Source organism: Chiloscyllium plagiosum, chromosome 4 (assembly GCF_004010195.1).
Source record: "Chiloscyllium plagiosum isolate BGI_BamShark_2017 chromosome 4, ASM401019v2, whole genome shotgun sequence".
NCBI lineage: Eukaryota > Metazoa > Chordata > Chondrichthyes > Orectolobiformes > Hemiscylliidae > Chiloscyllium > Chiloscyllium plagiosum.
The window spans coordinates 135955674-135982616 of NC_057713.1; the positions used below are offsets into that span (position 1 = coordinate 135955674).

Here is a 26943-nt window from a genome sequence, read left to right on the forward strand (position 1 = left end):
CCTGTTCCTCAGTTTTCAGATCACCAAACTCTTGCAAAAAGTTGATCTCTGAGGGGAATCGAGAGGGTTCCAAGAAATTTAACAAACTGAAAAGCTCTTCTACAGTATTCTGTAATGGTGTTCCAGTCAGCAGTACCTTATGTTCCTACAGTAACAAAAAAAAACACTCACTTGATCTCAAAAATTTCTAGATTTGCAAAGAAAGAAGATGTTGTGAAATGGCAAATCTCAAACTGCTAAATGTGTGTGAATTTAAACCATGTGGTGAGAGACGTTGCGCATCTGTCAGAGATTATCCAAGTCACTTCTAGCAGATTCTACTAGCATTCACCAACATTTCATTCAATGTTTATCATTCAGAAAATACACTTACCAGATCCATTAGCTTTAGTCCTTCTAAAAGTTTGCAGTTTCGGTTCTTCAGTCTGTGGGCTTCATCAATTATCACACAACGCCATGCAATATTGCGTAATTCTGGGCAATCAGTTAAAATCATTTCAAATGTAGTGATGATGGCATGGAACTTGTATGCTCCCTGAATGATCTGACCCTTTGAATAGGACAAGTTAGATCAAGTTTAATTTATACTTTCAAACTGAAAACACAAACTCCTGCTTCAGTATATTTACAGAATCAAGGTTATTAAGTTGTTATATTTTAAGCAAGTGGATTCCCTTTCAAGCCACCACTGAATTATAATTGACTTCTTCCTTATAAACTAAAATTTCTCAAAAATCTCAAAATACTTCACAAACAGCAAACTACTGCAATGAATTGTCCATAACTGACAGAAAGCTAGCACCCAAGGGTAATAGAGAAAGGAAGGAGAATATTGGCCTTCATTTCAAAGAGAAAGAAGTTTAAAAGTTAGGGAGGTTCTGCTCAAAACATACTTGGTACTAGTCAGACCACAGCTGAATACTGTGAACTGTAACAATTTTAAGTATCTTATCTGAGAAAAGACATGCTGGCATTGTAGGCAGTCCAGACAAAGTTCACAAGGCTGATACTAAGTATGGAGAGACTGTCTTATGTTTAGATGTTGAGTTCGTTGTGCCTATACTCTTTGGAATTGAGAAGAATGAGGGGCAATCTTGTCAAAGATTCTTAGGGGACTTGACAGGGTTGATGCGGAGAGGTTGGTTCCCCTCAGAGCATGTAGGACCTAATCTCAGATTAAGGGGTTGCACATTTAAGACACAGATGAGGAGTGACTTTTTCTATCAGAGAAGTGAATCTGTGGAATTCTTTACTACAAAGGGCAGTTGAGGCTGGGTTGTTAAATATATTCAAAGTTGAGATAGATTTTTTAAATCAGTAAGGAAATCCAGGTTTATAGGGAAAAGGCAGGAAAGAGAAGATCAGTGACCAATGAAGCTGACCTTAATAGGCTGAATAGCCTACTCCTGCTCCTACATCTGATGGCATTCAAGAGCAGCGACGATTAAAAAGTGCAATTGCCAATTGATAGCACAAATGCAAGGTGAAATATTGGATGCCACCTCAGAACAATCTAGTATTTGAAATACTTTCTCTCAATATGCATGTACATAAAAATATTAAAAACCTTACATTTGCATCCACTTCCTCTCCATTTTTGCCATTATAAATTTCTATGTCCAGCATCATCACTGATAGAAGAGTATGCATGTGACCAGCTTACACAGGCAGCTTCCACCATCAATCTGAACATAGGAAATTATAATGGAATGTAAAAACAAACATAGAATATAGGAATTCAAAACAGGGATTCAAATGCACCTGCACACCATTCTCTAACTACTTCTTGGAACCCCACTTGACCTTCGACTATTTGTATTCTTTCCCCATATGCAATCTGAGGAACCTGATCATAATTCATTAAAAACCTTACATCTAAGTAAACTCCCTGTCAAAATTCCCTTCTAAATTCCTACATCAATACAGAAATCCATGAAATTAAAGGACTGGATACGAAGCTAAGAGACTGAAAGCAAAGAGAAACAATGAACATTTTCTTCCCCAAACATGAGGCAAGTGGCTCTCCCAAGGGTCAGTATGAGGACAGCTGTTCTTGACATACAGAGCATAATTTAAAGCTTGCAGATCATACCAAATTTGGAAATGCAGTAAACCAAATCAGGACAGCAAAACACTTCAGAAGGACAGACTTTGTGAAATGAATCTGATGCAGAAAGATCTTAAATGTTTCATTTTGGCAAGAGGAATGAGGACGTGCATATTGAACAAATTGCTAAGTTATGGAGGGAGTTCAAAAACAGTGGTGTGGGGAGGGCATCTTTGAAGGTAGCTGGAGAAGTTGACAATATCACTTGAAAATTGTTTTGGGATCCTTTATTGAAAATATCCAAAGCCAAGTACAAAAGCAAGGAAGTTACACTAAATCCTTACATTGGTTGGGCTTCATTGGAACGCTGTGGTCAATTGTGCCCTGACAATTCAGGAAGGATGCCAAGGTTTTGGAGAGAGAATATACTAGAATGGTGCGATAGATTCAGAATGTCAGCTATATGAAGCTGGAACACTCATTTTAGTAGGAAGTAGAGTTTGCACATTCTCCCCGTGTCTGCGTGGGTTTCCTCCCACAATCCAAAGATGTGCCAGTCAGGCGAATTGGCCATGCTAAATTGCCCATAGTGTCAGATGCATTAGTCAGAGGGAAACGGGTCTGGATGGGTTACTCTTTGGAGGGTCGGTGTGGACTAGTGGGGCCGAAGGCCCTGTTTCTACACTGTAGGGAATCTAATCTAGAGGAAACATTTCACACAGATGCTCAAAAACATGAGTGAGTCACGTACCATACATTTCCCAAGTACCTTCTTGGCTAGAAAACACACTGGATATCCTGAGGATATCCTGAGATCCTAGAGACATAGAAGGTAGGACGAGGGGTAGGCCAGTCAGCCCTTCAAGCATGCTTCACCATGCAATATGATCATGGCAGATCATCCAACCCAGTCCCCTGTTCCCAATTTCTCACCATACCCTTTGATCTCTTTAGCCCTAAGTAGTATATACAACTCCTTCTTGAAAACAGTCAATGTTTTGGACTCAACCACTTTCTGTGGCAGAGAATTCCACAGGCTCAACACACTGAAGAAACTTCTCATTTCAGTCTTAAATGGCCTATCTTATTATCCTTAAGACTGCAACCCCTGGTTCTGCAATCTCAGTCACAAGGAAGATTCTCCCGAAGTTCACCCTGTCTGGTCCTGTTCAAATTTTATGGGTTTCTATGAGATCCGACCCTGCCCTCACCTTTATTTTCTAAACTCCAGTGAATATAGTCTTAACCAATCCTGTTTCTTTGTGATGCAGAACAACCAAGAAAAATGAATTAATGTATAAAATACTAAATGGCATGAGGTAAATACATACATTTCTTTATTTTAAGAGTAAATTAGGAGACATTGTGAGACAGAAAGGTCAGTAATGTGTGGACAGAGGCAAAAAGAGCAGTGATCTAGAATGCACTAGGTGTTGGAAACAGATTCAATAGTAATTCTCAAAACATTCTCCAACCTGGCAAAGATGCAATGCAGGACAACAAACAGAAACAGCAGGCTATAGGTACATGCCATGGAGTGAACTGGCATTGTGATGCTAACAGCCTTTGGAGGAGGCCAAGGTGAATCATCCAGTCAAAACAGCATGGGGTCACATAATTGTTAAAATGCAGGGGGAGGCTGTTTGTACAACTCAGCACCATTCTCTGCCTTTTCCCCATAACCTTGAGTATTGTTCCTATTGACGTAATCAGTTAATGCAGTCTTGAATGTCTCGGCTGAACATGCCCCTAGCCCACTTCCTGACAGTGCATTCCAAAGCCTACATATTCATGGTGCCCAAATGGTTTTTTTATCACAGTGCATTTGCTACTTTTACAAATTACCTTCCATCTCTACAGCCATGTTCTGGGTGAAGATGACCACAAAACATTCAGCCTTGCATTTCACACTGAAGTGCTGAGCTTCCTCATCATTGAGGACTAGGATATTTGTGGAACCTCCTCCTACTGCAAATTATTTAATTGCTCACCATATTCACAAGGCGATGCTCCAACACTGCAAAGCTTCGATCTGATCCATTGGTTATTGGATCACTTAGCTGCTTGACATGCACATAGGCCGCTGTGATACTTTTCTCAAGTAGAAAGCTCATTTTTAGTACAGCTGATGCTGCTTCTAGCATGGCCTCATTGAACTTAGTTTGATGGTGCTGGTAGAGGAAAGGGTGGGGGTGAATGCTGAGGACTTGCAGGGAACCTTCTCTTGACTGTATGCCAGTGTCGTCACCTCTGGGGATCTGTCCTGGCGATGGACCATGGCATACTCGGGGGGCAGACTCAGTTGTAGCCAGGGACATCATCTCTAAGGTATGATTCCATGAATGGAGAAGGTGAGGACTGCAAATGCTGAATATCGGAGTTGAGTGTGTGGCGCTGGAAAAGGATTCCTGATCAAGGGCTTTTGTCTGAAACATCTATTCTCCTGCTCCATGGATGTTGCATGACCTGCTCTGCTTTTCCAGCACCACACTCTCGACCATGATTCCATGAATATTTCAACAGAAGTCTATTGCTTCCAAATGTTAGGAAGGGCCTCTGCAGGGACATGGGGGTGGAGTTGTTACAGTTTCTGGTGCCGAGGTCAACATCAAGAGGTCTATCTGGTTTCATTTGTTTTAGATTTAGTTGTGATATTGTACATCCCTAACCTAACTACATGGTCATGCTAGGCCGTTTCAGAATCACACTGTCGTCTTTCTGGAGGCGCATGTCAGCAAAGCCACCTCATTCCCTTCCCTAAACTAGGTGCCTTTTTGATGAGAACTTATTTCAGCAGAAACAAATTACAGACACCTACTTACTAACAGCAAAACTAATTTAATGAGGAATTAAGTTATGCTTTTTTCAAATTTAACAGCATATGTATTGTGTTTAAAATGATACAGCAGAGATTTTAATGTAGCCATCTGGATCTCTTAATCAGATAAACATTCTCAAAGTTAGTTTGGTAAATGAAAACAGGCAAGTATTTATGAACCAGTGGCAGTGCTGAGAAGCAGCCAGGAGGTCAACCATTAGTTCAGACAGCTCAATACAAACAAGCAAGAAAGTTAGAGAATTTTCAGTCTGAAAAATAGATGAATTACACCAAATTTTCTTAAATTAGGAGAGACTAAGGAAGGAGAAAGAGTCGATCAGATTATAACTTCAATTAAAATACAATTCCAGTAAAGTGAAATCTAACTTGAAACTATTAAAAGGAGAATTCAAGAAGCATGTGATGGAACTAGTGACTAATACAGCAGGTCAGTAAACCCCCAAAACTTAAACTATTTTAACAGTCATTAGATGCTGGTGCAAGGAGCATTAAAAAACTTAAGAAAATTGCAAGTGTTCAAGGAATAATGTTGCAAATACATCAAATGATCTCCAACATGTGCACATCTCATTAAGATCACAAAAAAGTTTTATGCTCGTAATTGTGTTAGCAACATGCATCTTTTTAACTACCAGTGTCAACTAGCCTGTGCATGCTAAAAGGGATAAAACACAACTAAAATAAATATATAAACAATGACAGTTGGTTAACTAGAAATTAGGGCTAATAAATTCAAGTAAAATTAATCTGTAAAAAGAAATAATACACTTTGTAAATACTTGATACTTAAAACTTTTCATCTGAAACATCTTTTTGTCTGGGAAAACTGGTTTGTAACAATTCACTTCCAGCATTCCTATGTTTACTACAAATTGAAACACAGATCTTTAAAAATAATTTGTCATCCTTACCTCAGCATCCCTGAAGTACATCTCATATGCCTGAATCATTTGGCGGCTAGCCTGGCTGCCATGGTACACGGTCACATTCATTGCTGTCCAAGTGTGGAACTCCCTTTCCCAATTAGTGATTGTGGAAAGAGGTGCAATTATCAGGAAGGGGCCATGAATTCCCTTCAAGAACATTTCATAAAGAAATGTAATAGATTGAATAGTCTTTCCTAACCCCATTTCGTCGGCCAATATACAGTTTTGGCTGAAAATAAAGGACAATAAATGAACAATGTTTTTCCCCCAGTATAATAGCTTTTATTATATATTTCTATATAGTAGCAACAGACATTTCACAAACGAATAATAGTACAGAAAAAAGGTAATCTCAGCAATACACAATATAAAGAAACCAAGCAGAACACCATCAACAACCTGTAATTATTTAGCATTGTCATTGTAACAAAATTGTAATTTCTCAGAAAAATGTCTCAGTGTACATAGGAGCATAACAAAAGATAAAGCGCAAAGATGCAGGAAGGTAATTCCAGAGATCGGGACACAACTGAATGGCCATCAACTGTGAAGCAATTAAAAACAGGGATACACAACAGGCTAGAATTAGAGAAGCACAGATATCTCAGAGCATTGTGGGGCTGGAAGAAAGCCAGAGATAGGGAGGTATGAGACCATGAGATTTGAACACAATGATGAGAATTTTAAGACATGGTTTGACTGGAAGTCAATGTAGACCAACAAGCACAGAAGCAACAGTGAAAAAGGATGAGCTGCAAGACAAAAGCAACAGAGTTTTACATAAATTTAAGTTTACAGAGAAGAGAATGTGGTAGATTAGCCAGGGGTCTGTTGGAGAGATAAAACATTGAGGTAACAAAGGCATGAATGAAGATTTCAGCAGAGATGAAGTCTGGTGATGATTAAGAAATAAAAATAGACAATCTGAATAATGGCCTGAATAGGAGGTTAGAAGTTCATCTAGTAAATAAATCTTACACAAAGATCGCAAAAAGACTGGCTTAATCTCAAGACCATTATCAGGGAGAGGCTGGAGTCAGTAGCGAGCAGAGACACCTTGAAAAGGAGACTAACAGCAATGGCTTCAGTCTTCCCAAAATCCTGTTGGAGGAAATCTGTTTATTCACTTCTATTTGTCAGTAAATTATCAGACTGCTTAGCTAACTATAGGTGAGTGCAAGGATGTGGTGGTGAGATAGAAAGCATTGCACATATAAGATCGAACAGTGCACCTCTGGATGATGTTGCAGAGAATCAGCATCGAGATGACAATTCAGCTTGGTGGAAAGATAGGGCCTTGGGGACACCAGAGATGACAGTGCAGGAACAGGAAGAGAAGTAATTGCAAGTGATTTTCTTGCTACAATTAAATAGGCATCCTCTGAAGGATATTTAACTAACTGTACAATGTTGAGTATGAAAGCCTGATCTACAATCTGTGGTACAAGGACAAAGCAGCGGTAGAATCAACGTTTACAGACTAAGCATTATAAAGTTCTATACCTTCCCTTTTTCCACCATATGGCTAAACTTATACAATCTCCATTACTTCAAGGTATTTGGGGATCTATTTTTAACCATTGCTTTATTATTTGAATTCTTAAAAAAGAACAAAGCTGAGAACTGTTCAAGATTAGCATTTGAAGGACCTTCAAAATTTTCTCCATGCTAAATCTTTTGGGTCAAATCATGTCCTCCAAAAAAAAAAATTAGTAAAGAATTTTAATTATTAGGTTTTTTTTGGTGATTAAACTATTTCTCTTTTCCTGTCCACATCCTGGGCAAATCTCTCATATCACTGCAATCAAGATGAAAGTGGTAAAATATTATCCATCTGCACTGCACAAATACCATTACAGCAGCCACTTTATTTTTACATTCCAGACTACATTACTTCACACACAACCTCAAAAATCATTGTCAATCTTATGTGCCCTGCTCCTTTAAAATCTTTTCAGAACTTAGAGTCATAGAAATGTACAGCATGTAAACAGAGCCTTCGGTCCAACTTGTCCATGCAGACCAGATATTTCAACCAATCTAGTCCCACCTGGCAGCACCCGGCCCATATCCCTCCAAACCCGTCCTATTCACATACCCATCTAGATGCCTTTTAAACGTTACAATTGTACTAGCCTCCACCACTTTATTTATTCACTAGTTTCAAATACCACCTCCCTTGGTCAGGGTTAATTTTTGTCCAATCGAATTCCCGTGAAGTTTCTTGGGATATTTTTCTGCTAAAAGTGCTACTACGTCAATTTGCTAAACTCCTATCCCCTCATTGCTTTAAAACATAGAACATAGAAAAAAGTATAGCACAGAACAGGCCCTTCAGCCCACGATGTTGTGCCAAGGATTATTCCAAATCTAAAATAAAATAACTGAGTCCACGTGCCCCTCAATTCACTGCTGTCCATGTGCACGTTCAGCAGTCGCTTAAATGTCCCTCATGACTCTGCTTCCATCACCACCGGTGGCAACACATTCTATGTATTCATAACTCATTCCTGAAGAAGGGCTTATGCCCGAAACGTCGATTCTCCTGTTCCCTGGATGCTGCCTGACCTGCTGCGCTGTTCCAGCAACACATTTTCAGCTCTTTACATAAAGAACCTACCTCTGACGTATCCTCTATACCTTCAATCTAATGTCTTAAAACTATGACCCCTCGTGCTAGTCAATCCTGCCCTGGGGAAAAGTCTCTGGCTATTGACTCTATCCATGCCTCCCATTACCTTGTATACCTCGATCAGGTCACCTCTCTTCCTCCTTCTCTCCAGAGAGAAAAGTCCGAGCTTAGTCAACCTCTCTTCATAAGACAAGCCCTCCAGTCCAGGCAGCATCCTGGTAAACTTTCTTTGCACTCTCTCCAAAGCCTCTGTATCTTTCCTATAATAGGGCGACCAGAACTGGACACAATATTCAAAGTGTGGTCTCACCAGGGACTTGTAGAGCTGCAGCAAAACCTTGTGGCTCTTAAACTCGATCCCCCTGTTAATGAAAGCCAAAACACCATATGCTTTCTTAACAACCCTATCCACTTGGGTGGCAACTTTGAGGGATCTATGCACTTGATCACCAAGATCCTCTGTTCCTCCACACTGCGAAGAATCCTGTCTTTAATCCTATATTTAGTATTCAAGTTCAACCTTCCAAAATGCATCACTTCGCATTTATCCAGGTTGAACACCATTTGCCATTTCTCAGCCCAGCTCTGCATCCAGTCTATATCGTACTGCAGCCTGCTATAACCCTCGATATTATCAATGGCACCTCCAACCTTTGTGTCATCGGCAAATTTACTAACCCAGCCCTCAGCCTCCTCATTGTAGTTTTTATAACTGACTTCGAAGTGCAGAGGCCCAAGAACAGAGCCCCGTGGGACCCCACTCAACACTGACCTCCAGGCAGAATACTTTCCATCTACAACCACTCTCTGCCTCTGTCAGCCAACCAATTCTGAACCCAGACAGCCACATCTCCCTGTACCTCCTGACTTTATGAATGTGCATACCAGGGGAATTTGCTGAAGTCCATATACACCACATCCACTGCTTGACCTTTGTCGACTTCTATCGTCACCACCTCAAAGAACTCAATAAGATTTGTGAGGCATGACCTGCCCCTGACAAAGCCATACTGACTGCCTTTAATCACGCTATGCTTTTCCAAAGAGTCATAAATCCAGAATACTTTTCAAAACCTTGTTGACCACAGACGTAAGTCTGACTGGTCTGTAGTTGCCAGGGATTTCCCTATTATCCTTCTTGAAAAGAGGAACAGCATTCGCCTTCCTACAATCCACTGGTACGACTCCCATGGAGAGTGAGGAAGCAAAGACCTTCGCCAAAGGCTTAGCAACCTCCTTTCTCACTTCCTGGAGCAGCCTAGGATAAATCTGGTCTGGCTTTGGGGACTTATCAATCTTAATGTTTGCCAAAATTTCCAGCACATCAACTTCATCAATTTTGATCTGTTCAGGCCCGTTTCCCAGCTCAAAGTTCTCATTTACAACAAGATTCCTTTCCTTCGTGAAAACCGAAGCAAAAATCTCTTTTAGAGCTTCCCCTATCTGCTCAGAATCCATGCACAAGTTTCCAATACTGTCCCTGACCGACCCTACCTTCTCCCTGATCATTCTCTTATTCCTCACATATGAGTAAAATGTCTTTGGGTTCTACCCAATCCTTCCTGCCAAGCTCCTCTCATGCCCCCTCCTGGCTCTCCTCAGTCCATTTCTGAGCTCCTTTCTAGCAAGTCTGTAATCCTCTAAAACTGTGCTAGATCCTTGCTTCCTCCACTTTACATAAGCTGCCTTCTTCCTTTTGACGAGAAGCTCCTCTGTTCTCATCATTCAAGGCTCCTTAATCTTACCCCTTCTTACCTGTCTCAGAGGAACAAATTTATGCATCGCTCGCAACAACCGCTCCTTAAACAGTCTCCACAAGTCTGTTGTGCCATTTCTGTGGAACAAATCGCTCCTAATCTGTACTTCCCAACTCCTGTCTGATAGCATCATAATTTCCTTTTCCCCAACTAAACATCTTCCCTTGGTAACTGCTCCTTTCCCTCTCCAAGGCTATGGTAAATGTGAGGCAGTTGTGGTCACTGTCACCAAAGTTTCTCCTACCATGAGATCTGACATCAGTCCTGGCTCATTGCCGAGCACTGAATCTAAAATGGCCTCTCCCCTCGGTCTGTTTACATACTGAGTAAGGAAACTCTCCTGAACACACCTGACAAAAACGACTCCATGGGAGAAAGTGAGGACTGCAGATGCTGGAGTACCAGGGTTGAAAAATGTGGTGCTGGAAAAATACAGCAGGCCAGGCAGCATGAGAATCGACATTTCGGGCATAAACCCTTCTTCAGGAAAAACGGCTCCATCCAAACCATCTGCACTAAGGAGGTTCCAGTCAATATTGGGAAAGTTGAAGTCACCCATAACAATCACCCTGTTACATCTCCATTCTTATAAATCTGCCAGCCTATGAGCTCTTCAATCTCTCCACTGCGGTGCTGCTCCCTTGCTGTTCCAAACTTCCACCCAGACTGACTCAGCAACCTTAGTTTCTGTAGCTGTGATGCACTCTCTGATTAGCAATGCTACACCCCCTCCTCTTTTCCCACCCTCCCTGTTCTTTTTAAATGTTCTTAACCCTGGAACATCCATCAACTATTCCTGTCCCTGTGAAACCCACGTCTCTGTTATCACCACAACATCGTAGCCCCAAGTACTGATCCATGCTCTAAGTTCATCACTCTTATTTCGGACACTCCTTGCATTAAAGCAGACATATTTTAACCAATCCCATTTGTTTCATCGCATGAGAAACCTTTCCGATAGATTCACTACATCCTGTCACTGCCCCATCTACAACTGCACCCCTCTTAGATGTGTAGCTCTGGTTCTCACCCCCTTGCCAAACTAGTTTAAACCCTCCCTAACCACACAAACAAATCTCCCAGCAAGGACATTTGCACCTCTCCAGTTCAGGTGCAAAATCTTTAGTTCAAAATATGGAACTAACATTTGCTAGTCAGCTTTAAGCTCCTGCATTTTATCTAAAATCTAGATTGCAAAACGAGTATTTCATGGAACGTTAAAACTGCTATTGCACAAGGAGTTGGATCAAGCATACCAACCATAAAATGTTACCAGCATAAAAATGATTTTACACATCGCTGAACAACATCTTTATCTTCATTATTTAAATCTAAATAGCAATAGCAACAACCCACCTGTTGTACCAATTAAAGAGTAGCCAATTTACACCCTCCAGTTGATATTCCCTGAGTTGGTTGCCATTTTTATAGTCCCTTGAATGCTCCAATTTCGTCCAGAATTCTGGAAGTGGTCGTTCCTTTCAAGTACAAGAGAATACGCAGTGAGAAAAGAATATTTATCAATATGATAAGGCTTTTAGGGTCCAACAAGACTTTTGACGTTTAGTATGATCTGTATCCATCTCCTCATAATATTCCTCCACACATTCTCTAAAATTGCATTCGATTATATCTTGAACCCACTTACACTGTCTACTTTAGTGCGCTTCCCTAACAATGCATTCTGTAACCATATTAAGCTTTGGGTGAAATATATTTGGTCACATTCCTTTGTTTGTTTACATTATAACATTTGACCTGCATTACCTGAACTCAGGACAGGCAATTAATTTGTCTAAATATAAAATTTCTTCACTCAGAGGCTGGTGAACCTCTATAATTCCCTACCATAGAAGGCTGAGGAGCCAAAGTCACTGAATTTGTTTTAAGAATGATGTAAACTGATTTCTTGAGGCTAAAGGTGTCAATGAGTAAGGGGAAGGTGTGGGAATATTGAGATGGAGAATCAGCCATGGTCATGTTGAATGACAGACCGAGTTAGATGGGTAAAATGGCCTACTTCTATTTTCTTGATTTGGAGGCGCCGGTGTTGGACTGGGGTGTACAAAGTTACAAATCACACAACAGGTTATAGTCCAATAGGTTTAATTGGAAGCACGAGTTTCAGAGCACTGTTCCTTCATCAGGTGGTTGTGGAGTATAAGATCGTAAGACTCAGAATTTATAGCAACAGTTTACAGATGCAACTGAAATTATATGTTAAAAAAGATCTGGGTTGTTTGTTAAGTCTCTCATCATTTAGAATGAACATGTTGGTTTCAGTTCTTTTATATGCAAAGCCCAGAATCTTTTTTTGAAGTTACATTCTCAGATGAACTTTAAAAATAGGTGCCACGTTGGCCCATATAATGCACTGAAGGTGTGAGGTGCCCTGTGTGAGGCTGTCTGTGCCCCAATGATCAGGCTGACTCTATTTCTAAAAAATGGATTTACAGAACCTTACATGAATCAATGTAGTTTTTGAGCAAAGTAAAATGTAATTCTGCAGGCACAAATTCACCTCACAAACGTGTTTGTGTGCATGTGTATAGTGCAGTAGGGTCACTACTGTAGTGTGACATGAACCCAGGGTCCCGGTTGAGGCCATTCCCATGGGTACTGAACTTGGCTATCAGCCTCTGTTCGGTCACCTTGCGTTGTTGCCTGTCCTGAAGTCCGCCTTGTACTTGCAGAATTAAATTTTACTTTGCTCAAAAACTGCATGAATCCATGCAAGATTCTGTAAATCTCATTTTTTTTTAAGGAATAGAATCAGCCTGAACATTGGGGCACAGACAGTCTCACACAGGGCACCTCACACCTTCAATGCATTAACAAGTAGTGCCATGTAAGCCCAGATAAAGTTCATTTGAGAATGTAACTTTAAAAAGTTCTGGGATTTAAATATGAAAGAACTGAAACCAACATGGTCATTCTAAAAGATGAGAGACTTAACAAACAATCCAGGTCTTTTTCAATATATAATTTCAGTTACATCACACTATAAACTTTTGCAATAAATTCTGTGTCTTATACTCCACAACCACCTGATAAAAGAGCAGCACTCCGAAAGCTGGTGCTTCCAAATAAATCTGTTGGGCTATAACCTGGTGTTGTGTGATTTTTTAAAAACTTTCTATTTTCTAAGTTTCTATTATTCCTTACGTCATTTTGAAAATTTCAATGAGGTCACTTCAAAGAATTCAATTTCACAGAGAAATTACATATATTCTTGAGTATTTTCTCATAGTTTAGACTTCAGATACGCTAATCATTTTCCTCCACACAGTTTGAACAAGAATATCATAACATCCACAAACTCATAAAGGAAAAATTCTTTCAATATATTCATTCATGGGATGTGGACATTGTTGCCAATCCCCAGTTGCCACATTGCTGTGGGTCTGAAGTCAAAAGCATGCAGAACAGGTAAGAATGGCAGTTTCCTTTCCTGAAGGACATCAGTGAATCAGAATACCTGAGAACTGGCAATGGATATCATTAGACTCTTAATTTCAGATTTTTATTGATTTCAACTTCACCCACTGCCATGGTGTATTTCGAACCTAGGTTCCTGGAGCATTACCTGGATTTCTGGATTAATAATCGAGCAATAATATCATTAGGCCAAACCTTCCCCTTAAATGTTCCATCATTCCATGTTGGTTGTTATATTTTTGATAGTCTTAAAGGAAGTCATGCATTACATTTTTTAAAAAAAACTCTATTCGCTCTTCTAATGATAATTTAGTTTACACTTCCTTGCTTTGATTTGTCAATATGCAGAAACAATCTTTCATCCTTTCCAGGGGAAAAAAAAAATCAGATCTGTATGAAATCATCTAAATGAGGCCTAACTAATACTTTGTACATTGTCAACATCACTATTTTAAACTTATTTTCCCCAGAATAACTTGATCCTTTCTGCTTCCTTTTTAAAAATGAACTGCACTTCCTTGTTTTTCAACTTAAAATCTCACTGCTGGTTTCACTTTTTATTGCTCTTTTCTCTCTATATAATATATTGAAAACTGTCTTTTTTGATTATTTGAATTGATTAGAGTTATTATTGTCACAGGTGCTAGGATACAATGAAAACTATTGTTTTGTATGCTAACCAAACAAATCACACCTTAGAATAGCACTTTGAACTGAATGCAGAATTGTGTTACAGCTACAGAGAAGGTGCAGAGAGACTCTAATATGAAAAGTTTGTTCAGAAGTCTGATAACAGCAAAGACTCTGCCCTCTTCTAACAAGAAATAAAAATGCCTTCTCAGACCAAGTGATCCCTTTTTAGAGGTACATTGCATGGGAACACTCTAAGCAGTGCTCAAAACAAAGGAAATCTTTAATTAATCATTAGATGTCTTCAAAATGCCTCTGCATATATTCTGCTGCTCAATTTGAAACAGCACTAGGCCCTCTGTTGCTATTGACTAAATTTATAAAAAGCTCTAACGTCTGACTGTCAGAACTTTGAGAATAGTACACATTCTTCCTTAAGAGGTAATCTGTGTGTGAACTTCAGACTGAACCTGCATGATTTGTCCAGTCACTGTGTTGTTCTGAATAATATTATGATCCCATGTCACTCATGTATGATATGGAGGTGCCGATGTTGGACTGGGGTGGACAGAGTCAGAAGTCATATGACACCAGGTTATAGGCCAACAGGTTTATTTGAAATCACAAGCTTTTGGAGCGCAGCCCCTTCATCAGGTAAAGTTACTTCATCTGGTGAAAGGGCAGCGCTCTGAAAGCTTGTTATTTCAAATAAACCTGTTGGCCTATAAGCTGATGTCATGTGACTTCTGAGTCGAGTGTGATGCATACAGTTAAAGAGTACAAATAGGATTGTGAAGATAGCAGTTGGAAGAGATGGGAGTAGTCTGAAATGGAACAAATGCTTGGATGTAGTCGCTCAAAATGTCTTCTCAAAACAGAAAGGCAATTAAGATATGCAAACTGTAGGGGACGTGGCTACCAGCTGGACTGCAGTATTATGCCTTGTAGCCCATGTCATTTCATCATGCTTATTTTCATAACACCAGCCATTCCTTGAGATCCTGTTCTCTTAGGCTTGTTTGGATGCTGGTTATGTTGAGCAGGTGACTTTTTACTGGTGGTTAAATACAATGGAAAACCTTGCCAGCCAAATTTATACACTTGAATGACAACAGGTAATCCCTCATAAAAGGAGGAATATCTTAAATTAAAGATTTGACTCCAAATGGAAAAAAAACAAATCCAGTTTGGATTCCACAAATTTCTTATGTGTTCTCTTTTTCCGAGCCATACCATATGCCTGAACTAGGACTAGCCTCTTATCTGTTACTTTAACAAATAGATTCTAAGTTACATATTAAATTTGTGGATATCCACAAAAAAAAATCAATTAGAGGAGACAACCACAATCTGCCTTTTATAAATCCATACAAACTGTCCATACTCAACACAATCTTAACCACAATAAACTCGAGACTGACTTGCATAATATTTCTTAATTAGTTCCTTTGTTTTAAGGAAATAGCATACTAAGTCCAATTCTGGTTTCCAATGATTTTTAACTAGCTCTATCACTTCCCTAACCACCAATAGGGGCTTATGGATATTTTTCTTTTAACCTTTTGAATACTTGCCTCAAGTAACCTTCCTTCCATATTCATTGACTGACTCTACAATCCAATTTCCATGTTAAAGCTGCTGCAAAATATTTCAGCATTTCTATTTTCCTTAAATATAGAATGGTCACCTGCATATCTTTGGTGCTAAAAACTGTTTGACTAACCTTACCCACAACTTATAAAAGGCACTATTTTGACAGTCAGCTTTCTTTCAGATTCTACAGGTTTTCAATGTTTCAAAAAAAACTTTATGAAGCTCAAGTAAAGAATTCAAACTTACCGTATACTCTGTTCTTGGTTTCATAGACTGCAGTTGGTGAAATTCCTCTATCTTAACTTGGTCTGTATCTGGTTTCAGTTCCCAAGTGCTTTCTTCATATGGAAGAGAACACCATTTCACCAAATAATGGGTTATTGGCTATTTTGAAAATCAACAAAATTCATTTGGGATTACTAATTTGCATATGTATTTTATGCTAATACAGTAGCGCCTTGACATACGAACGACCCCGTTCACGAACAAATCGGTTTACGAACAGGATTGTACGTAAAATTTTGCTTCAACGTACGTACGAAATTCAAGGTTCTAACGCAAAAGCTCTTGGGCCCCGGGTGATCTCAGTCAGTTTGTCTTTGCCGCGTGCGCTGTGAACAGCCGTCCAAGCATTCTTACGCTATCCGAACAATGGGAAAAATTGATTCAGTTCGCAAACCGGGTCCCGGAATGGATTAAGTTCGTAAGTCGAGGCACTACTGTATTGAGAATCCTATGCACAAAAGCAAAACTTTGTTTTTTAAACATGACAGAATAATACATTAACCATACTGATTGGATAAGAAGTTATAAATTTCAAACAAACTGTAAAAATAAGATCTAACAGCATATTTTGTTTTTGAAAACAAGCATTTTAAAATTTTTACTGTCAACCAGTAGGAGCTCATAATGTAAAAGGTAACACATGAGCATAGAGAACAATCCTCTGCCTCCGCCGTATCTGTTATTCCCAATTCCTGCACCGTATCTGTTCCCACAATGACCAATTTCACTACAGAAAATCCCCGATGGCCTCCTTCCTTAAAAGATCGCAATTTCCCCTCCCATGTGGTCAACGATGCCCTCCAGCACATCTCCTCCACTTCACGCAACCCTTCCAACGCAACAAGGACAAAACTCCTCTGGTCCTCACCTTCCACCCCACCAATCTCCATATGCATCTCATCATCCTCTACCACCTACAAACAGACCCCATCCACCAGAGATATATTTCCCTCTCCACGCCTACCAGCATTCCAGAGAGACCATTCCCGTTGTGACTACCTTGTCACATAAATCCCACCAGGCCACACCCCACGCCCAGCACTTTCCCTGCCACTGCAGAAGTGCAAAACCTACACCCACATCTGCCCCCTCACCTCTGTCCAAGGTCCAAAAGGACCTTTTCACATTCAACAGAAATTTACCTGTACCTCCACAAAGGTCATGTGTTGCACCCAATGTGGTCTCCTTTTCATCAGGGAGACAGGACACCAACTTGTGGATTGTTTCAGAGAACATCTCTGGAACACCTGCATCAACTCTCTTTCCCCCCCCACGCCACCAAGGACATGCAGGTCCTGGGCCTCCTCCATCACCAAACCCTAACCACCTGACCCCTGCAGGTAGAACATCTCATCTTCCGCCTTGGGATCCTGCAACCACAGGGAATTAATGTGGATTTCACCAGTTTCTTCATTTCCCCTCCCTCCACCTTATCCCAGTCCCAAGCCTCCAACTCGCACCGCCCTCTTGACCGGTCTATCGTCTTTCCCATCTATCCACTCCACCCTCCTCTCTGGCCTATTACCTTCTGCCCCTCCATATACCTATTGCATTCTTAGCTACCTTCCTTCAGCCCCACCCCCCAGCCCTTTATCTTTCAGCCCCATGATTCACAAGCCTCATTCCTGAAGAGCTTTTGCCCGAAACATCGATTCTCCTGCTCCTCAGATGCTGTCTGACCTGCTGTGCTTTTCCAGCGCTACACACTCAAGCATAGACAGCAGGCAGAAAACAGACAGCATTCAGAAACTCACCCTCCTCTGATTGGTAGGATGTGACAACAGGGTTATTGCTGGTGTCTATACTGGGCACTCAACTGTTCATAATTTATCTCTATGACTTAGGTAAGAGAAATGAAGGCATGTGAGCTAAATCTGCAGATAACATAAGAGTGTAGATATGTTAAGCGACTGGGCAAAGATCTGGCATCGGAGTCTAATGTAGTAAAGTTGGCTGAAGAACATCCTTTTAAAATAAAGAGTATTTTTAAATGGAAAACAGCTGCAAGATGCCAAGTTGCAGAGGAATCACAAGTCAGAATTACATCACATTACATCACAAGTCACAAAAATTGGTATGCAGGGGCAGCAAGCAATTATTTAGAGGGTTGTGCTTTTATTAGTTGATATTTTAGAGGGTTGAACAACTTTGGAACATTCTGCTGCAGAAGGTGGAGGAGACAAGGTCATTTTTTTTAAAGCAGAGGTGGACAGGTTCTTGTTAGACAAGAGAATCAAAAGTTACCAGAGGGTTGATGGGAATCCTTAAGATTGATGACAATTTTATAGAATGGCAGAGCAGGCTAGTAGGGCTGAATGACTCATCTCTGCTCCTAATGTATATGCTCGTACATATGTAACTAAACTCTTCAACATGACAAGTTTGATATTAAAAATCTGAAGTGATAAATAAGCATTTCATGGGAAAGTGCTGGTGAAATCCATTTTGATTGTATAAATTAAAGTTCAGCCTGTATTTCTTGCCTGGTGATTAACACCAAACCAGCCAATCAAAACGAATTTAATCAACAACACAATTACAGAAATGTCCAAATTACTGAACAGGGAAGTTTGTACTTTAGCCCTGACACAATGAGATTTTTAGTTGAGTTGGGAAAATATTTTAAAGCGTGCAAGCAATGACAACAGAAGGCATCTGCACACTTTATTCATCAAATAAGGGAAACCAGGCAGCACTTGCTCAAAGTTAATTTTATTTTCTTCATGTACAAGCTTTCAAATTCAATGTACTTTAGTTCTAAAACAGCTAGCCATAACCTAGGCAGGGGAAATTCAGCTTTTTTTCAAGTATTACAGCTCAAAAATGTGAACAGCTTAAAATAAATATACTCTAAAATGATCAGATTAATCTAAGCTGAAAAACAAAGAGGACTACAGTGGAGAAAACATAGTTCTTTGAAGGTAGGACTGCAGGTAGAAAGGCTAAGATAAAAGGAAATTGGGTTTGAACAGCTCCATGTCAAAGGGATAAGGCTGCATTTTCACAAGATGTTAGACAACTACATGTGGATTAATACATGGATGTCTCTTTATAGGAAGGATACTAATACTAAAACAAAAGCACAAATAAAAAGTTTGTGTTGATGGAGAAAAGAATGAAACATCTAAAATTTTCACTGAAGGATTAAAAGGTAAAGATAAGCTTGGCAGAGGACCATGGGACTTCTCACTTATTGAAGAGACAATTGATAGTAGCTTAACCTGAGGGTCACAACCCCTCAGGTGAGGGGACAGGTTGAGAAAGAGAATCTTTCATGATAACCTCAGCCAGTACAGGAAGTGAACCAATGTAGGTAAAAACAATGACTGCAGATGCTGGAAACCAGATTCTGGATTAGTAGTGCTGGAAAAGCACAGCAGTTCAGGCAGCTTTTGCCCGAAACGTCGATTTTACTGCTCCTCAGATGCTGCCTGAACTGCTGTGCTTTTCCAGCACCACTAATCCAGAAAGTGAACCAATGTGCTTGGTGTCACTCTGCATTGCAAATCAGCTGTCCAGCCAAGTGAGCAAAATGCTCACCATTTTGAGGGGCCCAACACTGGGAAATTGTTCCACAGAATTAGGAAATAAAGAAGGGGTGTAGATTACTGGATTGACACTACGGAAACAGAGCGGAGGTTGTAAGAATTTCTTTCCCAACACAAGTTATTAGAATATGGAACACTTTTTTGCCACAGTAGCTATTAAGGTAGAATTAGATCAATTAAAATACAACTGGTATTTTTATGGATTCATACACAGGCTGTGGCAAATACAAAGAAGCAGAATTGGAGAAGATAACCCCAGTTTAATTGCTTTTTTTTGACAAAGTGCAAGGTGCATTTCAATGAAGATGAATAATGATATTTTTCTTCTTTCAGAAAGCCAGGACTACACTTGCTGGAGAAATCTTAGCATGATCTGTAGTTTGATATTCAGTCAAAATCAATTGTACTGATTATACCCATGCCTCTTTGGGTTTCAAAATACTGAAACAAGCCTTCCCTCACCATTGCTTCGTCTTATCTCTTCTTAGATTTTTAGTGGGTCTCACTGTTTGGGATAATGTAAACAAAAATTGAACTAATTGCTTTTTCTTTTGTGCCTCAACTCTTACTACCTACGTGTGTAGTTTGTGGAGTTGGACAAAAGAAAAAGCAGTTAGTTCACAATCATTCATTCCAGAACCTTTGCTATCATCATTTTATACGCCTTATTGTCAAGGCAGCTTTCAATCTAATTTTATCATCAAATTCTTTTTAAAACTGACTGGACCCACTTTCAGGAGCTTATGCTTTCAAAACTGTTTCGATACGACAGCTTAGTCATTTGCACACAAGAACTGAAGTAATGAATGAATGAGCAAACTCAGAGTTTCAAGATTGATTTCATAGTTCTGATATGAGTTTTTGTTTGAAGTGAGTTTCTCAAACCAGATTTCTCAGCAGAGGTTCCTTTTTCAGGTGTGGTGAAGAAACCACACTACAATGTAAACTTGACTTTATCATGTAAATTGTTCATCTTGGTTTTCAATCTTATTTAAATTTACTTCTGCTTTAATGTTTCTGTCAAGTTTTAGTTTCATGTCATCCCAAAGAAACCACCCCCCCACCCAGCTTGTTACATTGACTTTTTTTTAAAAAAAACTGATTCCTGTTCCTGTATTTATACCCAACATCCATTTTATAAACATAATATTTTGGAATTTGTTTTTCCCACAATTTCATAAACTATTCATCGTGAAGGCAACATTTTCCAGAGAACCTTGAGCCCGTTCTTATGTTGGTCACAGATATCAAACACATGATAGCCAATCACAGATCAGCTTGATCATTATTTATTTTGGGATTTGCATATGTACACTTTCAACGAAGCCCAGTGAACACTCAAAGGTAGTAATCCTGTCTAATCTTCCCTATTCCTCAAAATGAGGACATTAAAATTAAATGCAACTAACCTCCTTTTATCCAGGTAATACCATCTAAACTGAGAAGTGATAAAATCTGACCCCTTCTTATATAAAGCTAATGTTAACTGCCCAAAGAGGGTCGGTAAAAGCAAACATTAGTTCCCCAATTGCCAAACTGACACCTTTTTTGTTGTAGTATCTCACAATCCAATGCTCCTTTAATGTAACATTTAAAAGAACAACTTCCATATATATATTAAGTAATGCTTATTTTGAACACATCTCTTGGCATCCAACTTCCTTAATTTAAACACTGTAGTGCAGCATAATGATTTCAAAAGAGGTTTTCATTTGCACAACTTAAGAAGTAAACACAGACTAAGTTGATGACTGCCAACGAGTGTTGTTGAATAACACTTAAATCTGCCTTTCCAACCATCAGCAGAATCTGAAGTAAAGTGCAAGACTAACGTTGAAGAAGAAAGAACAAATGTATAAATGCCAAAGTATGTATTTATGTTGTGTTTTTAAATTGAATGGGAAGTATTTAAGAATTTTTAAAATGCTCAGGTGGGAACTACATAATGAACAGAAAAAAAATTTCAACACAGTTATAAAGTTTGGGGTGGTTGGCAGGATAAGCATTTTAAAAATAAATATGGCTCAATTACATTATTTAGAAATTTCAGTCAAATGCCATTGTAATTTAGTATATCTTTATTCATGCAGAATTTGGTTAGCTGCTCTTATATGCCTGACTGAACTGGTCCTCACCATCAACAACTTCTCCATTCGATCCTTCCACTTCCTCCAAACCAAAGGGGTAGCCATGGGCACCCGCATGGGACCCAGCTACACCTGCCTGTTTGTCGGATACATGGAACAGTCCATCTTCCGCAGTTACACCGGCACCACCCCCCACCTGTTCCTCTTCTACATTGATGACTGTATCAGTGCTGCTGGAGGTTGAACAGTTCATCAACTTTACCAACACCTTCCACCCTGACCTCAAATTCACCTGGACCATCTCAGACACCTCTCTCCCCTTCCTGGGCCTCTCCATTACCATCTCTGGCGACCAACTAACCATGGACATCTACTACAAGCCCACAGATTCCCACAGCTACCGAGACTACACCTCCTCCCACCCTACCTCCTGTATAAATGCCATCTGTTACTCCCAAGTCCTCTGCCTCCACCCCATTTGTTCCCAGGATTACCAATTCCGCCTCAACGTCCGAGATGGCCTCCTTCCATGATCACAACTTCCCTTCCCACGTGGTTGACAATGCCCTCCTCCACTTCCCGCACCACCGCCATTGAACCCCCCCACCCCCCAGTCCTCACCTTCCAACCCACCAACGTCCGCATACATCGCATCATCCTCCGCCACCTCCAAATAGACCCCAATAAAGATATATTTCCCTCCCTACCCCTATCAACGTTTTGGAGAGACCATTCCATCAGTGACTCCCTTGTCAGGTCCATGCTCCCCCACCAGCCCACATCCTACTCTTGGCACCTTTCCCTGCCACCGCAGGAATTGCAAAACTTCCGCCCACACCCTCCCCTCACCTCCATCCAAGACCCCAAGGGGATCCTTCCACAGCCATCAGAAATTTATCTATACCTCTCCCAATGCCATCCACTGCATCCATTGCATTCGGTGTGGTCTTCTCTACATCGGGGAGATAGGACGCTTTCTTGCGGATCGTTTCAGAGAACATCTCTGGGACACCCGCACCCACCAACCCCACCGCCCCGTGGCTGAACACATCAACTCCCCCTCCCACTCAGTCAAGGGCATACAGGTCCTGGGCTCCTCCACCGCCAAACTGTTACCACCCGACGCGTGGAGGAGGAACACCTCATATTCCGCCTTGGGACCCTGCAACCACACGGGGTAAATGTGGATTTCAACAGCTGCTTCTTTTTCCCTCCCTCCCCCCACATTATCAGCAGCATCCTCCAGACCTGTCCATTACCACCCCCCCGCCGCACTCTTTCCTCACCCCCCTCCCCAACCGACACATCACCTTCTCCCTCACCTTCATCCACCTTTCTCTTTTTCAGCTACCTTCCCCCCTCCCCAACTCCACCCCATTCCCATTTATCTCTCAGCCCTGGCCCACAAGCCTCATTCCCAATGAAGGGCTCTGACCCGAAACATCGATTCTCCTGTTCTTCGGATGCTACCTGACCTGCTGTACTTTTCCAGCAACACACTCTTGGCCCTGCTCTTATTTGATAAACTGTTTTACAGCCCAGATTTCAACAAAAATCATTAAACTGCACACAGAAATCACTAAACTACTGATGGGCAACAAACCTGTACATTGTAATACCCCATACAATGTCTTGAAGCAACTAATAAGCAGTTCACAAGGCATGTGTAAAACATTATTTCTTACCTCTCCACTATCTTTATCAGTGCTATGTGAAACATCAAGTATCCGATCTACTTCTACATAATCTGGATTAAAAGGCTCATCTTCAACCTGCAAAAAAAGTCAAGAAACAGTTGACCTCTTGGTTTTCATTTAATACATATTAGCCTTCAACAGTTTGGCGAAGCTAAACGTGTTAATTAAGCAGCTACAATTGAGCAGGACTACTTCCCACGAGAAATTAAATTCCTCAGGCTTTATTAACTAGCCTATTAATTACTGTGCAATTGTCTACAAATACAGCATTTTACAAATATTCTATATGGCGAGAAACCACATCAGACTTAAGACGAACATTTGAGTAGTTATGTATTTAATTATTAAGCATCCCTTAAGGTGGCAAAGTTTACAGAAACTAGTATCACTACCGCAAATCTGAAAAACTGGTGATTGACTATATGATTAGAACACAACTAAAGAGCAAATAGTTTAAACGTCACTGCACAGAAAGAATTTTCACATACAATGCCTTTCCATTAAATTAGATAATGAAGCTCACAGAATTTACATTCACAAGATAGCGGGTAGGAGAAAGATGATTGAAAAATGTAATCAATGAATGGCAGAGATGGTAACTATGCCAGGACTAACTATAAACATGAAATATAACAGGTATTTCATGCGTAGGCTTTTTGAAAGAGTACACCAACATTGCATCAGAAACAAAGTAAATTATAAATTCTGCAAACATGATATACTTGATTTATTGCACATCAGGTAAATAAAATCTTAAAATCTGATTTATGTGAACTGATAACGTGCGGTTTGATTAGTCACTGGGACAAGTTCTAACTTGCCTCCCTTTCCCCTCAACATCATTGATTTTCAACTGAAATAACAGCTGTTAATGCAACATGGCCCTTCTTTCAAAGTGGCTGGAATATAAGAGCAGGGAAGTCTCATCGTAACTGTACAAGGTGCTGCTGAGACCATACCTGGAGTACTGGGAGTAGCTTTGGTCCCTTACTTAAGGGAAGATATTATTTCATTGGAGACAGTTCAGAGAAGTTTCACTAAGATGTTCCTGTGAGGGAGAAGGAGTAGGGATCCCTGGATGCTCAGAGATATTGAGGAATTGACCAGAAATTTTAAAAAAAGGCATGGCTAAGGTACGAGGATCAAGGACATCCCTGGTGGTATATAAGAGCTACAGAAATTTACTGAAGGAGGAAACCAAGTGGGCTTAATGAGGGCATGAGACTGCTTTGGCTGAGAAGATAAGGGTGAATCCAAAGAGAATCTTCAAATCCATTAACAGAAAAAGAACGAGAGCGAGAGAGCATAGAATCCCTCAAGGATCTAAGTGGATATGTATGTGTGGAACCATAGGAGTTGGGCAAGGTCCACAATGAATATTTCTCCTGTGTTTACCATGGAGAAGGATGAGATGACTTGGGAATTTGGGGAAGTTAGTGATGATATCACAGTAGAGGAGATGTAGGACGTATTAGAATGTACAAAGGTGGATAAATCTCCTGATCCTGACGAGATATATCCAAGAACTCTGCAAGAGGCTGCAATATTTGCATCATCGCTAGCCACAGGCAAGGTCCTGGAAGACAGGAGGATAGTCAATGTTGTGCCCTTCAAGAAGGGCTGTAAGAAAACCAGTAAACCTAACATCTGTGGTTGGTAAGTTACTTGAGAAGACTTAGTGGGATAAGATAATACATGCACTTGGAAAGACAGGGTTAAATTAGGAGTAGTCAGTATGGCTTTGTTTGTGGAAGATCATGCCTCACAAATTTGTTAGAGTTCTTTGATGAAGTGACCAGGAAGGTTGACAGGGCTGCAGACGTAGTCTATATGGATTTCAATAAGGCCTTTGATAAGGTTCCACATAGGAAACTGCTCTAGAAGGTTAGATTACTATGGAATCCAGGGGGAGCTGGCAAATTGGACACAAAATTGGCTGGATGATAGGAAGCAGAGGGCAATAATAGGAGGATGCTTGTCGGACGGGAGGCCTGTGACTGGTGGTGTGCCTCAGGGGTCAGTGCTGGGCCCACTGCTGTTTATTAGGAGAAAGTGAGGACTGCAGATGCTGGAGGCCAGAGTTGAAAAATGTGGTGCTGGAAAAACACAGCAGGCCAGGAAATGGGGTTAGTGTGGATGGACATTTTGGTTGCCATGGACCAGTTTGGGCCGAAGGATCTGTCTCTATGCTTTAGGACTCTGCCTCCATGAGAATGATCCCTGCGATGGAGGAATTGTCTTATGAGCAAAAGCTAAACAGGATGTGACTCTGCTCACTAAAATTAAGAAGAATGGGAGGTGACCTTATTGAAACACATAGGATTAAGTAGCTTGCCATGGTAAATGCTGAGAGGATGTTTCCCCTCATGGGAGAGTCTAGGACTAGAGGGCATCATCCCAGAATAAAAGGGTGATAATTTAAGATAGAGTTGAGGATGAATTTCCTCTCTCAGAGGGTTGAGAGTCTTTCAAACTCTTTGCCACAGAGAGCGATATTGGCAGGGTCTTTGTGTATAAGATCTATTTTAGAAAAGATAGATCTTGATCAGTCAGGGAATCAAGGGCTACAGGGAAAAGTGGACATAAGGAATGTCAGATCAGCCAAGGTCCCATCAAATGGCAGAGTAGGCTTGTGGGGCTGAATGGCTTGCTGCTGTTGCTATTTCTTATGGTCATATCAAGGAACAAAGGTCTTATGTATTTTTCTCAATTCCTCAAATAATACTGTGGAGATTTATCGTTGCACCCAAATTGCTACCCTAGCTAAACAGAATTATCCAAGAATAGAGATTAAATTGGAACTTCATTATTACTAAAATTTTCCAGGAAATCTGTTTTGATTTTAATCGTAAAAGCCTTTTAATGGCTTTATTTACTATGGAAGTTGCTTCAGCATTTCATTTATTAAATTTAACTGTATAAAATGGACAGTGAAATGATGGCACAGTTGTCTTTACCCAGGATGATGCAACATAAATAAACCACATAAAAGGTGGTAGAACTAATTTTTTGAGAGAGACAAAAAATAAAAACATTGTGCCTTTTCAAAATACTAGCAACCAGGGGTATACTTAGAAACTTCCCAAGCATCTGCTCAGACGGCAAATAAGTCACTCTTGACTAATAAAGCACAATGATACAGCTTTTCATATCGTTTCTTCAAAAGAGTATTTGCTACAAGCCAAAGGAAGAAAGTGAATAATGAGGACTCAGTTAGAACCCACGCAAGCTCATTGTGATCTATTCATTCACAAAATAAAATGATTTCAGAATGTACAGGATCCTTATATCTAGACCTTATTTTTTGTTACAACTTTGTATAGGTTCTGGCCTTTAACAGAACACAATGGCCAAGTAACTCTTGCATGAGTAGAGTGGAACCATAACACAGGTATAACTACAAAATATCTGTGATCAAAATGATCAAAAAATATTTAATATGTACAGCACCTACAGACAGTATG

At 40.2% G+C, this 26943-nt stretch overlaps 1 protein-coding gene across 1 annotated transcript in view; it reads right to left on the reverse strand.

Moving 5' to 3' along the window:
* The window catches only part of chd7 (chromodomain helicase DNA binding protein 7), a 356622-nt gene that overhangs the window by 111911 nt on the left and 217768 nt on the right, over positions 1 to 26943 (reverse strand). Inside the window, exons 9-14 of the mRNA XM_043689312.1 lie at positions 23468 to 23554; positions 16109 to 16246; positions 11558 to 11679; positions 5798 to 6041; positions 374 to 550; positions 2 to 145 (exon numbers count right to left, since the gene is read on the reverse strand). Of these exons, the coding sequence (XP_043545247.1) occupies positions 2 to 145; positions 374 to 550; positions 5798 to 6041; positions 11558 to 11679; positions 16109 to 16246; positions 23468 to 23554 (912 nt within the window). The remainder of the gene's footprint in view (position 1; positions 146 to 373; positions 551 to 5797; positions 6042 to 11557; positions 11680 to 16108; positions 16247 to 23467; positions 23555 to 26943) is intronic.